A 13,387-nucleotide genomic window follows, 5' to 3' on the forward strand; every position below is an offset into this window, starting at 1 on the left:
GTTTATTTTGAGGTAGGGTCTAGGTACAGCCCTGGCTGACAAGGAGTTTACTATGTAGCTTCAGGCTATCCTCAAACTCAGTGATCCCCCTTACCTCTGCCTCTCAAGTGCTGGGATTAAAGGCATGTGCCACCACACCTGACCAGACAAGCTTTACCCCAACCCCCAGCCCCAGGCGCTGAGGACCAAACCCAGGGTCTTAAGCACTGATCCACTGAGCTAAATCCCTAATCCCTTAGACAAACTTTTGATTCATCCCAAACTCATCCTCATCTCAGCCACAGCTTTCCTGGGCCACTGCCATGGACACTGTCTAGCCCAGCCCTCTCTATCCCTCCTCCTGGGCAGCTGATTTTATTCTGTAACCCATGTCCCCACTCACACGGCTCAGTTTGTGCTCTGTGCGCGTGCAGGCGTCCATGAAGGTCTGTGCGATGACTGACAGGGAGGCATCCACCACCTCATGGACATGCACATCAAAGATGAAATGCGGATTCTTCAGGATATTCACCCAGAACCGAAGGGGTAAACTGCAGCAGACGGATGGGGAGTAAGGGGCTGCTGGGCTCAGGTGGGACACAGGTGGGGCAGGGCTTCACCTGTTGGTCTTCCAAATATGGATGGTGTCCTCATCTCTGATGTCATGCTTCTCTGCCTGCTCATCCAGGAAATCAAAGAAGTACTTGACTGCAGGTGGCACTGCATGCCCAGGTGCCAGCACACTCTGAAAAAAGTTGTCCACAAACTGCTGCAGCGTGCCCTGTGGAGAGGGAGCTCAGTGTGACTCACCTTCTTTCACCTCCCATATGTACCTGTGTGGGTGGCAGGGGTGCACATGAGAGTTTGTCACCTTGACCGAGAGCAGTCGCGTCAGGTAGATCTCTGTGATGGCCTTGGTTCGCTCCTTTTCTTTCACGCTGCCACGTTTGGACTTGCCTTCATCCACCTCATCAGTTGGCCGCACAAGGTGCCATACACGGTTCTCCTCCTCCAAAAGGGCATGACCTATGGGAGCAGGCAGCTGAGGGACTGCCCTAGCCTAGGCTCAAGGCAGGCATGGCCTGGAGCTTGGTGTGTAGGACTGGTGCCTCTCCCCCAGAAGTTCTCCCTAGATGGCAGCATAAGGTAGATGTAGTCCTCACAGACCTCCAGGAGCTAGAGGAGACAAAGTGGGGCATGGACTCACGCTCCCCAGGCAGGTCCTGTTGGCTGTCCTCTGGTTGCTGGGAAACCCCCACCTTGGACAGGATGAGAGTGGCTCCATCCCGGACCTAGGAATAGAATTATTAGACAGGACCATGTCCCCACTGTGGAATCTTTACCCTTGCTCCACAGAGGACATCCCCATACTTACATTGTAGTGCATGAGAGTATTGATACGCTTCCACCGGCCTTCCCGCTGAGAGGTCAGATCCAAATCAGACAGAATCTGGGCTGTGGACCCAGGACGCCACTCTGTAGGAGGACACAGCTCAGCTCCTGACCACAGGACTACACACTGCCCATCTCCAACCTCTAGTGCAGAAGCTGACTGGGTATGATCCCTCTCTAGGGCAGAGCCAGGCACACGAGCCTCATGAACAGGTAATACTCACCAAGGACCACACTGTCAGGCTTGGGCCAGCAGGAGCAGGGCTGTGTGCGGTACACCTGGTCGATAATCTTCTCCTTGACCTGAGATATGGTGTCACAGTTGAGGACCTTGACTGGGATGGCATCAACACCTTCATCTTGAACAATCACATTCACCATCTGTCAGGGAATACAGGATGAAGGGTCAGCTAGGGAGGTATTTTCATGCTCCGTCCACCTTCTGCCCCACACAAGGCCTATCCAGGATGACCTGGCTTTGCCCTTCCTGGGCTCCAGATGGGGATGAGGGGGAGGTCATTCATATACACAGCATACACATGTGAGGTTGTGTGTATGCATGACCATACTCCATCACACACACTGTAGCATGACTAGATACCCAAGATGCAGTTGGATGGAGGTGATAGTGCTTATAGCCCTCTCTCTCTAGGGGAGCCCATGTCAGTCCATTGACCTAATCTTCCCAAGCACTGTAAGTACTGGCAGTTTGGTTATACAGGTACAGCACAGAGAACTCACACTCACACATACTGACAAAATGGCCTTTGGTCATGATGCTGGTCCTGAATCCCCAGCACCACACCAGCTTGGCTGTTCCCACTCCCAAAAGCTACTGCATGTGAACAGGTAGGGTCCAACTTCCTAGCTCAGTCTCTGTAGCTCCTGTCACTTCTGGCTGTGAAAGACTTACCAGAGGTGCATACTCAACATCATCCCCCAGCAGTCCCGTGTCGTTGAGGGTGTACTTGGCCTTCTTCTGAACAGCATCCACTGGCCCCTTCTCCACCTGATGTTTGATGGCCTTGAAAAGCTTGTACAAGGGCTCCCCTGCACTATCCTAGAGCAACACAGGGGACTGTGTGAGTTGAAGGTATGGGACTGACCATACCTGGGGCAGAAAGCAGACCTGCTCAGTGGGTTTCACCTCAAGAAACTAAGTAAGTATGTTAGGAGTGACGGCACCACTTTATCACACCCTCGACTCTGGGGTAGAACTCACCTTGAGGTACTGGTACAGACAGATGGACATCCAGTTGGACAGCATCCTCTCCACCACTGTCTCAGACCTGGGAGTACAGAGAGGCCTAGTATGCCTAAGGCCCAAGTGGCACTTCCAAGAGCTCTTCCACCCTTACAGCCAGCCTGGCATCCCTATCCAGGCACACAGGCAATGAAGCCCCTTTGGGTAAGCCTATCATCCAGACTGGCTATGTGACCAGCAAAGACCACAAGGTAGTGGGGGGTGGGATCTGGTTTCCATCTACCAGAGTCTGGCCCAGGCTCCCCACTTATCATCACCACAGCTTCCACCCTGACCCTCCACACCACAGACCTGCGCAACATCAGCTTTGGGTTCTTGGCCACCACGTATTGCTCCATGAGTTCCAGGAAGAGTGTGCGCATGATGTCTGTATAATACTCCAACTTCCCATGCAGTGCCACAGTCAGCAGAGAAGCGAAGTAAACCTTGGCACGAGCTGAGAATTCCCGCTGATTCTCTAGGGTGTGAATGAACTGCAGGATGGTGATCAGAGCTCACTTGAGCACATGTCCTGTAGCCTTGCCCCACCCTATTCCCTTGTCCCCTGCCCAGGTCCCTCCCTGCTCACATTGATGAGGAAGGACTTGCTGTTAAGCAGATTAGAGAACTGGTAGAGGGCCTGCTCCACAACGGGCCGCCGTGACTCGGGGATATCCAGCTTGCCGGTGATCATGACATCCTTGTCACCATCCTTGGAGGGCAGGAAGAAGACGCGGTCAGTGTAGGTCTTGTAGTCCAGCGTGGGGATGCCCGCCTCATGCACATCATTTGTCTGGTCTTCCATTTCAATCATCAGGTCTAGGGGGAGTGGTAGGCCAGAGTGAGGCATCCTTGGCCTCCTGCTACCACCCAACCTCTTCTCCCATTCCTTCCCACAGTGGCCTGTAACAGCCAGGGATCTACCTGCCCTAGGAGTCCCTTACCAGTGAACTCCTTCTTGCAGCGGTCACGCACACTCTCCTCCAAGCCCTCCAGCTGGGACTTAATTTTCTCATACTCACGCTCAGCCTGCTGGCTTTTCCTCCTGTGGGGCACAAAACAGCTCTTAGGTCCTGGTAAGTTAGCAACTGGGCAGCTCAAAATTAGTAGGCTTTGCACATCTGCTCTCAGCAGGACAGCAGTGGGTACAGCCGGAGGGGCTATGGCAGGAGAGGCAAAGAGAATGTCACCAGCCTGCCTGGTACAGGACTCACCAGTAGCAGTAGATGGATACAGCAATGACAGCCACCATAGGAACAATGACCAGAGGCAAGATGAGGCTGAGAGGCACATCACTCACACGTGTGTCATATTCTACTCGGCCTAGCACCCACTCACGGGAGCCAAACTTTACCTGTGTGGAGGCTAGGGCTCAGTTCTGGCAGGCATAGGCTGGAGTGGCTTCTCCCACAAGCCCAGCACTGCCGGACATAACTAAGCCCTCTGCAGCCCACCCACCCTTACGCACAATGAACTCAGGTAGGTTGTGTGTCATGTCTCGCTTCTGCCGCCGCTTGGGTGGGGGCTGCACCTCAGGGGGCTCACAGTACAGGTCAGTCTCAGTGAGTGTCTTCATGATACAGCGCTCAGCACCCACAAATGCCTCAGCCTCCTGCAGTGTCATAGCCTTGTTCAGATTGGTTCCCTGGAAGGGGGTGGGTTGCAAGGTTAGGAAGTCCAAGAGGGTTCCTCAGCCTGGATCATAGACCCAAGCCCCATGATAACTCAGGCACCCGGTTCCCATGCTGTGGCTCTTCTCACCCGGGCATGGATAAGCTTGTTGACCTGCTTCTTGACACCACCCGTGAAGTTCTCAAAGGTGGGATCTGCCACATATTCAAAGGCACCAGCCTCAGTCCTCAGCAGGGCACGGTGACCATCCATCTGTATCAGTGCAGTGAGGTTGTAGGCCTCAGGCTCCTCAGGGACAGCCGGGGACAAGAAGACCACCTTGGTGTCATTGTAGAACACGTACTCGGTGCCCATGACCTGTGGGACAGGTCTGGGACATCAGGCCATTTGGTGTAGACCTAACCATTCCCAGGCATGTCCCCACTGGCTGGCAATGGAACTGAACCCTCAGCTTATAGCAGGACTGACCGTTGTGGGCTGCAGGGGTCCAGCCTCCCGCCGCCGTCGCCAAGATTGCAGGGGCTCGGCAATGACAACCATGGCAAACTTCTGGATGAGGCTGAAGCCCTGGCCAGTAACATTTATGCTCCGGCCGCCACTGGGGGGAAAGACAGCAGTGCTTTGAAAGAGCATGGCCAGGAAACAGATGCCTAGGTAGCTTCAGGATAAACACTTTCTAGGCTCCCCCGACCAGCTCCCACTCATCCCCCAGCTAGGCAGTGAGTACTGGGAGGTGACAGAATAGCAAGGGTACTCAGAACGTATGAGGTGTCATAGGCAGAGAGAGTAGCACTCAAGGTCTAAGAGTGCACTACCCAGAGCCTGCCTTTCTGGGTTCCAAAGAAGAAGCCCATTCCTTCTGCTGTCCTGCCCAGTCTTATAACCTTCCTTTCTGCCAGGTCAGCAGGCAACACTGGGAAGATGTGGAGGACAAAGGAGGAGGGCACTGGCCAGGGGGGGGGGAGAGGCCACACCTGACAAAGCTTCGCAATGGCTCAAAGGCCCGTAGCACTGGATTCTCACAGTAGGTGAAGAAGACGCCAGGACTGGGCACGCGGGAGCCCCCATAGGAGATCTCTAGGGCCACCTGGCCTGGTGCCAACTGGGGGCCTGTGATGCACTGCAGCTGTGCCCCAAACTTCGTCCTGAGATGGGAGGTGCCTGTCAGCATCAGTCTCAATCCTAGGCCAGATCAGGCTGGTTCTATTGTCCCCTCTAATGCAGACTCAAGCTCATGATGGGAAAGCCCCCACCCTGTCCCCAGGGCCAGCCAGACTCAGCAGCTACAGACGACACCCACACTTCACAAGGGACGTCATTGAGGGTCACCCTCACATCCTCCTTAGAGCCTGTGTCCAGGTGGGTGCCATTGATGGTCAGCATGGTACCACCTGCCTGTGGTCCCTGGCGTGGCTCCACACTGAGGGGCTGGGGTTGCTGAAAGAATGACAGCATGCCAGATTCAGGGGCCACAGCCTTTGAGCTCAGACCTCCACCACACACTAATTATTGTTAGAAGGTAGCAGAACAGGGCCTGTCTTCTCTTACTTCAGCAGCCAGCCAACCCTCTCCCACCCCCCCAAAAAAGTCCAAGAGCCAGCAGCATAAGTCAGATCCACTAATATCTTCCCAACCTGCAAGGCCAGCCCAGGGTCTCAAGGGTCAGAGACTTACTTGATAGGTGAACTGAACACTGGATGGGGAACGGCCAAGCTTCCCATTGACATCCACCTCAACACCCCCAGTGAAGGGCTCCTCTGCAGCCTCAATCGCACACACAATCCTGATAGGAGACATAACTCCTACAGCTCTTGCACACTTGTAGGTGTAAGTACCCATCTACTTAGTCATCAGACCTTATGACCCTACAACTAGCCAAGGGGCACCAACTAAGGGTAGCCTACTCACCGAGTAGATACAGAGTACCGTTTTGGTTCAAAGGCACAATTTTGACCAGCCACAGTGATTCTCTTCACATCATCTGCTCTGATACCCAAATTGGACCCAAGGATGGTGACGTGGATGCCTCCACCCAGAGGGCCTGTCTCAGGCTGGATCTGAAATCAGCAGAATCTAGTGAGTGGCCCAGTGGTTTGGATAGACTGGAGATGCAAGCTGGAATCAGGGCACAGCCCAGGCTGAGATTGGACTCACCCTGGTGATAACTGGAGGTGGGCATTCAGAAGTAACATTGTTGCAGAGAGCCTCATACACACACCTGTTGTGTCCCTGGCACCACACACACCTATAGGCAGGGTCTGCGGCTAGACACAAGCTACAATCGCTGCGGCCAAAGGAGCAGTTGTAGAGGGTCACTGTGGAAGAAAAGTATACAGTCAATGGTCAACCTTGTCTCCAACCCCACCTTGGCCAGACCCCACGTACCTTGGAGCTTGCTGTCAATATTCTTGCCATAGGACTTGACATACAGGTGAAGGGGCAGTGTCTCATTGGCATCATGGGACAGCTGAAAGTACATGAACGGATACACTGTACTCCTTGCCTCAATACTCAGGTGAGGGTCATCGGGGTGAGTATCATGTAGGCACAATAGCCACAGGGTCTCTCTACTGTCCAGGGTCAGTAGGATGGTCAGGTGGCCAGGAGTGAGACCAAACACACATACCATGTACACATGAGTGTGCTGTGTGCCATCAGAGGTGGGAGACTGAATCCTTTGGTGACAGGGACACAAGCAGAGATACTCAGGGACCACTAATACCTCCACTGGTCCAAGCCCCCCCTTCAGTTCCTCCCCTTGGGGGTCCTAGAGATAATATCCCTTCCCAGGGACCCTGGGGTCCAGCAGCCTGATCTGTAGCCATACCTTTGGGGTCCTAAAAGAGAACATCCCTGGCTCTTGCATGGTCACTGGCTCTTCAAACTTCAGCAGGTCACTGCCCACGTACAAAGAGGAGCCCTATAGACAGTCCAGTCAGTACACTCTGAACAGGCCAAGCACCTACCTAGCCCTCCAGAGCCTCAGAGTCCTGGCCTCCCTTCCTGGAGGCCCCAGTCCCACTCCTTAAGTGTTCCTAGGGCTAGTGTCCAAAGGCCCTTGAAGCCATTCAAGCCCCCCTTGTGTCTGCAGAAGCTGAGAAATATTCCTGGTAAGTGTACTTCTGCCACCTAATCCACTTCTGATCCCATCACCCTGCTCACTTGGTTTCCCAGTCTTTCATAACTTCAGCTGGCTCCCTTCTGCTCCATGCTCAGGCCCTTCTAACCCATGTCTCCCTCACTGCTTCTACCCTCCCATGTCTTCTGACTGCTCTGTCCTTAGCTGGGCCTCAACTAGAAAAGGTCACAGGTGTGCCCAGGGACTCCAGAGGGGTGACTGTTGTTAAGCAAGTCTGATCCCTCCACCACATAGCCCAGCTCTATCCCAGGTTCTCCCCAACCTTCACGGTGTCCAAGTTCTTGCCCTGGAAGGTCACTTCTGTCTCGTGGTTCATGGGGATGACCAAAGGGCTAGGGGCCAGGAACTGGGGGCAATTATCCTCCTGGGAGAGAGTTAAGCTGGTCAGGCAGAACATTCCTCAGTGCCCATGACTTTCACCATATGGTCACGGACAAGCAGCCAGCCACCCCAGCCAATAACCCTCACCATGTGAGCACGTATAATTCCATCTTCAGGGTTGGGTGAGGCCTCCCGACACTCATGGTAACGTAGATCCCATTGACAGGTCCAGCGGTTGCTGGCACAGGAGATGCACCTAGAGAGAGGGCCCTAAGTGGCTAAGAGTCTTGAGGTAGGAGAGGTGCTGGGTGCGGGACAGGGTGGGGGCCTTAAAAGATGGTTGCAACTTACGGCAAATTTTCCACTAGGCTCATAGCTTCCCGGCAGTCATAGAAGGGGTACTGGTGGGAGGTGAGGAAGACACTACCGTGTCTGAAGAGAAGTTGGATGTTCACAGCCACGTGGTCTACAGATGGCAGGTAGGAAGTAGGGATGGTGTCAGATGGTGACCAGAGCAAAAAGTCCAGGGACAACAGGCAACAAGGGCTGGAGCTGGACCTCCTCTAGTGCCCAGCTAAGGGCAGGCCTGTCTTGGGGCCTGAAGGCCCAATGTAAACACCTCAATCTGCAGGCTCAGCTGGCCTACTGCCAGCCATCAGACCTGGGCTCAGGTGTCAGCTCCCAGGGCTGAGCTCATCTTTCTCCCAAGGGTTTATGCTGCTTTCACACCCTCTCTCTGTTTCTGCATGTGCTGAGGGCAGAGGCTCCTTGGAGTCTGGGTGGGAGGGCCTCCCAGGTCCCTGCTCATGTCACTGTGTGGCCCCCTTGGCCCTCAACACTCGAGAGACAGGAATAGTATCTGCTCTAACCCACAATCAGGTCCCCAGCCTTGAGGGACAGTTCTAGTTGTCTCAGACTGGACACATGGCAGGGAGGAACAATAGGTATCTACACAGAGGACAGTGCCTAGGGCACTGACTTGCAAGGGATCTTGCTCTCTTCAGGACAGAGCTGTGCCTCGTCTCCAGATTCAATCAACAGTACTCCAGGGCAAGAGTAAGATGCTGTCAGGCTATGGGATAAATCTCCCCCCAGCGACCACCAAGAGCAACCTGCACCCAGAGCCAGCTCACAAATGGTGCTCACAGGCTAGAGCATGTATATAGACCTAGAGGCTGAAGGATGAGGTCTCACCCTGGCCTGGCGGTGTGCTAGGGATGCTGCTTGGGGAGTTACAGATGACAGCATCTCCCTCCATGCGGGCAGGATGTGGCAGTGATTCACCAAAGAGGCAAAGCAACTCATCTTCCTGGGTCAAGGTGGGGAGGGGACTGACAGTCAACTGCACCTGTAGGAGAGAAATGGCTTACATCAGGGCCCCTTAACCCCAGCAACCCACTACCAAGTATTGGGGTATGGAGGGCAAAGACTAGACAGTTGGAGGGGTCCTCCAACTCCACCCCAAGCACGTGTAGCCTGAAGCCCCTAAAAGTCCTCTAGAATCTCACTTTACTTTGTATCAAATGCCCTTAAGGTTACCCAGTAGAAGTGGCTTCCTTGCCCCTGCCTCTGCTGTTCACCCTACCTCTGCCACTCACCTCCCCCTGGGCCCGCCTGCTCATGTTCTGTGGCTGAGCACCAGTAATAGCTACACAGGACTTGTCCCGGCTCCACAGCCAGTGGCCAGTTTCCTCAGCCCTTGGACATTCGGCCCTTCTGGTACACCTGCAAAGATGAAAGATAACCTTAGCCACAGTGCCCCTCAGTCTTAAGACAGGGTTTTGCTCTCCCTAGGATAGAGCTATGCTCCCTCCTCAACTCAGTCCATGGCCCTCCAGGCCACCAGGGCAAGACCAAAGTGCTCACCGTCCCTCGATGACACACCAGCCACAGTAGGGGTCCTGGGAGTCACGGCAATGTGCACAGGTGGAGTAGCTCAAACACTCCTGCACAGGGGGTCGGAAGACCTGAGGGTAGGGGGGCAGCAGGGCAATGAAGGGGGCAATGGCCTATAGACACAGGGTCCTACCTCCACTGTTACAGTCTCCTGAGACTTTCAGTTCATCCCACATTGTTCTCTGAGTCTTGAAAGCCTGAGACACCAACTCAAGCTTTGTGGGTATTAGGAGTGGAGACAGACGAGGCAACCCATGACATGTGGTCCAGGATTCAGACACACCTTGCCAGGCAAGGGGTCTCCTGGGGGTCTTGGTACCTCCCCTGGGCTGGATGGGTCCTGGTGGCAGGGAGGTGACTTGCATTAACCCCCTACAAGCTTGGGATCAAGGAAACCCAGTTGAGGCATAGAACAAAGACAGGGAGCGATGGGATGTAGCTCAGTAGTACAGCACTTGCTTAGCACACACAAGACCTGGGCTTAATCCCACCACTATGTGGGAAAACAAAATAAAACAAACAAAAAAAACCACACACACACACACACACACACACATGACAGAGAGACAACAAGGGTGCAATGCAGACTGACCGGGACACACAGGCATAGAACCTCCCTAGCTGCCCAAGGCCAGGTCCTGTGGTGCCCTGTAGGCCTGTTACAATAGCCTGGATCATAACAGCCTCCTGGGACCATTTCTAGGCTGACCTTGTCCTGGGTCATGGCATACAAACTGGACCCATCTCCAGAGAGTACTAAGTCCTGCTTGATTCTCTTGTTGATCTCCACGAGGATAGAGCCATACTCCACAGAAGTGCCATCTGGGGCAAGGTACACCTATAAGCACCAAGGCAGTCCATGAGGGCAGGGGCCTCATGCACAAACAAACCTTTCAGAAGCCTCCCGGCCCAGGGTCAAACCTTGAGGATCCGACCATCAGAGGTGCCCAGGAAAGCAATAGTGTGGCCATTCTCAGTGGTTACTGTCACCGCTGTCAGATTCAGGCCTCTGCGCAGTAGCAGGGCTGTAGTCGTGAGTCCATCACGGCTGCCCAGTGGGTAGGGCAAGTGCTCTGAGCCACATGGGAAACTCTCGCTGGCACCCTGTGGATCATAGCATCAGCAGAGGGTACTGACCTCTTTGGCTCCAAAGACCTTTCCTACTAGGGCTATGAGCTAGAGGTCAGGTCCTACCCTCCATGTTGCCCCCATACATGTCCCCAAGCATAAAGGCCCACATGAAAAGGATCCATTCGCTGATGTATACAACACCACCCAGCATGGGCCTGGAACATGCCAGCCAAGAAGCAGTACCTACTTCTGCAAGCCCCATGCGTCAGGAGTCTCAGCTAAAATGCACACACATACCCTGGCAACCAGGAGGGAACACAAACACCCACTAACAGGCATGGGACACATACTAGCACGTGACCACCACACTGGATCTCGCCATGGAAGGGCTTATAGAAGACATCACGGATTGAGGGTGTAGCTGCTAACTCCTTGGTTGCTGTGTAGCAGGTATTACGGTTGGCTTCCATCTTGACATGGACCTCATCCAGAGGGAACAGGCAGAGGCCTGCACCAGGTCCCCCACTGCTCCGGCCATCCCTGCTGAAAACAGCATAGAGCACTCTGCCAGCACCCAGTGTGGCTACAGAGGCAGCCAGGCAGGCTCCAAAGGCAGAGCCCTGGGGGTCACTAGGGTCCTGGCACTGCAGGTCCATCTCCACATAAGAGTAGTAAGAAGGGTCATTTTTGCACATGCGTGCCAGCAGTGTGCGATTCCGAGCAGGGTGTTTGTCCTGCTGGTTGAAAACGAAGAAAACATAGAGGCCGTCTTCAAAGGATGTCACAAACTGCTGCATGTTGGTAGACAAGTAGCCAGCTTTGAAGGTGGTATGGTCTGAATAGGCCTCAAAGGCCTCCCGGCCCTCAGCTCGGTCCAGCAGGCGGGTGCTCACGATGATACCATTGTCATGTGGCCCATTGCCTTTGCCCACAAACAACACTTGCTTGCCATCAGGGTGTGTAGAACTCACCAGCCCAACTGTGGCCACATTCTCATCATTGCTAGCCACAAAGGACTTCTCACCACTGCCATCCTCATAGAAGAGGCGCACTGAGACATTGTTCAGGGATCGCAGGGCACAGATGCCCTTGAAAAGGCTGCCACACTCAACCAGGCGCTTCCCAACTGGGTCAAGCAGCAGCAGCTGGTTGACATTGTTGGTAGGTAGTGCCTCATGGCACTGGCTAGGTTCAATGGGTGGTGTGCACTTCTTGTTGTCCAAGGCAGGGCCTGTGACAGCGAGCTGCTGCAGGCGCAGGTCAGCACTCAGCTGGTAGAGTGCATTCACTGCCCCAACATAGACCATACCTGAGGTCTCATCTACAACCAAGTGGTTCAGCTCTGTTTCGCTGCGGAAGAAGTCTACCTTGCGAGGCCGCAGGCTTGCTCCCAGGCCCACGAGGCCCAGGAAGGTCAGGGCCAGGAGAGGTAGAGCCATTGCCCCTGGAACCCTGTGAGGAGAGAGAAGGGTTAGGGTAACTCAAGCCCCAGAGTACTCACTGTCAAGGGCCTACCCAGGCCCCACTCTACCCAGTCCCTGCCCTGAGTGACCAGAAGATAGGCCGTACAGGTTTATGGGCTCTGTATGAACCCCAAGGTGACAGGAATAGCTGCTTTAGGTAGTTTTCTAGAAATTCACACATGTCCCAAGAAGCTAGAGATGGTCAGAGGTCACAAGCCCAGGCTGATAGTCCTAGGACCTATGGACAGGTGGATCCATACCACGCATTTACATGGTACAGCTTGAAACCAGACTGAAGTTGAAGGCCAGAGACACTGCACATAACCCAGCCAACCACATCCTATTTATATACTATTTTTAAAAATTCATTTTATTTTATTTGCAAGGAAAGGGGGGGGGGGGACAGACAGGGAAAGAATGGGTGTGCTAGGGCCTCTAGCCACTGCAAACAAACTCCAGATGCATGCACCACCTTTTGCATCTGGCTTACATGGTACTGGGAATCAAACCTGGGTACTTTGCCTTCACAGGCAAGTGCCTTAACCAGTAAGCCATCTCTCCAGCCCCTCTATACTATTTTTAATTTTTCTTTTCCTTTTTTTTGGGGGGGGGGGGAGAGAGGGAGAGAGGGAGGGAGAGAACCGGCATGTCAGGGCCTCAACTACTGTAATCTAACTCCAGACACTTGTTCCACCTAGTGGGCATGTGCTACCTTGTGCTTGCTTCACCTTTGTGTGTCTGACTTACATGGGATCTGGAGAGTGGAACATGGGTCCTTGGGCTTCACAGGCAAGCACCTTAACATGTCTCCAGTCCCTGTTTATATACTATTTCTACATCCACCCGTCTGAACCTCTTGGGCCCAGGATGATCTCACCTCCCTCCATAGCTTTTTCAGTTGCTGCCTTCTAGACTCCCAACCCTAGCTGAACCAGCAGAGAATGTTTAGCCACACTCTTACCCTGACCATGCCCTCCCCTCCCCAGAGCAGTCTTGGATATGGCAGCATGAGAGGGACTCTGGTAGAGACTTTCAGGAACGGGTGAGCAGCTCACATCTACCAAGTTCAGAGGCAAGACTCACTGTCTAGGAGCAGAAGGTAGAAGCCATAGAGCAGGGACAGATCACATCTGCACACTTGCATCCAAGCACATGTTTCTGTGAATGTACTGTCTAGGGGAGAAGAACTGGATCTATAGAGCAGATCCTCAACATTCTGGAACAAGTTGCAAGCTTGGCTCTGTTCTCCAG

General features: G+C 53.9%; 1 protein-coding gene across 3 annotated transcripts in view; it reads right to left on the reverse strand.

Annotated features, from left to right (window-relative positions):
* Plxnb2 (plexin B2) overlaps positions 1 to 13,387 on the reverse strand; it is a 30,437-nt gene that overhangs the window by 2,376 nt on the left and 14,674 nt on the right. For all 3 annotated transcript variants that reach the window (XM_045151755.1, XM_045151754.1, XM_045151753.1), the window contains exons 3-33: positions 11,024 to 12,125; positions 10,524 to 10,706; positions 10,312 to 10,440; positions 9,573 to 9,673; positions 9,305 to 9,431; positions 8,901 to 9,054; positions 8,058 to 8,172; positions 7,854 to 7,962; positions 7,648 to 7,749; positions 7,074 to 7,166; positions 6,632 to 6,713; positions 6,401 to 6,561; positions 6,155 to 6,303; positions 5,921 to 6,029; positions 5,547 to 5,683; positions 5,221 to 5,391; positions 4,715 to 4,844; positions 4,376 to 4,603; positions 4,083 to 4,259; positions 3,829 to 3,968; positions 3,559 to 3,659; positions 3,204 to 3,433; positions 2,927 to 3,108; positions 2,594 to 2,660; positions 2,285 to 2,431; positions 1,596 to 1,752; positions 1,355 to 1,455; positions 1,187 to 1,271; positions 851 to 1,005; positions 600 to 760; positions 383 to 530 (exon numbers count right to left, since the gene is read on the reverse strand). In XM_045151755.1, coding sequence (XP_045007690.1) covers positions 383 to 530; positions 600 to 760; positions 851 to 1,005; positions 1,187 to 1,271; positions 1,355 to 1,455; positions 1,596 to 1,752; positions 2,285 to 2,431; positions 2,594 to 2,660; positions 2,927 to 3,108; positions 3,204 to 3,433; positions 3,559 to 3,659; positions 3,829 to 3,968; positions 4,083 to 4,259; positions 4,376 to 4,603; positions 4,715 to 4,844; positions 5,221 to 5,391; positions 5,547 to 5,683; positions 5,921 to 6,029; positions 6,155 to 6,303; positions 6,401 to 6,561; positions 6,632 to 6,713; positions 7,074 to 7,166; positions 7,648 to 7,749; positions 7,854 to 7,962; positions 8,058 to 8,172; positions 8,901 to 9,054; positions 9,305 to 9,431; positions 9,573 to 9,673; positions 10,312 to 10,440; positions 10,524 to 10,706; positions 11,024 to 12,112 — 5,220 coding nt within the window. In that variant the 5' untranslated portion in view covers positions 12,113 to 12,125. The remainder of the gene's footprint in view (positions 1 to 382; positions 531 to 599; positions 761 to 850; positions 1,006 to 1,186; positions 1,272 to 1,354; positions 1,456 to 1,595; positions 1,753 to 2,284; positions 2,432 to 2,593; positions 2,661 to 2,926; positions 3,109 to 3,203; positions 3,434 to 3,558; positions 3,660 to 3,828; positions 3,969 to 4,082; positions 4,260 to 4,375; positions 4,604 to 4,714; positions 4,845 to 5,220; positions 5,392 to 5,546; positions 5,684 to 5,920; positions 6,030 to 6,154; positions 6,304 to 6,400; positions 6,562 to 6,631; positions 6,714 to 7,073; positions 7,167 to 7,647; positions 7,750 to 7,853; positions 7,963 to 8,057; positions 8,173 to 8,900; positions 9,055 to 9,304; positions 9,432 to 9,572; positions 9,674 to 10,311; positions 10,441 to 10,523; positions 10,707 to 11,023; positions 12,126 to 13,387) is intronic.

The sequence above is a fragment of the Jaculus jaculus genome, chromosome 6, assembly GCF_020740685.1.
Source record: "Jaculus jaculus isolate mJacJac1 chromosome 6, mJacJac1.mat.Y.cur, whole genome shotgun sequence".
NCBI lineage: Eukaryota > Metazoa > Chordata > Mammalia > Rodentia > Dipodidae > Jaculus > Jaculus jaculus.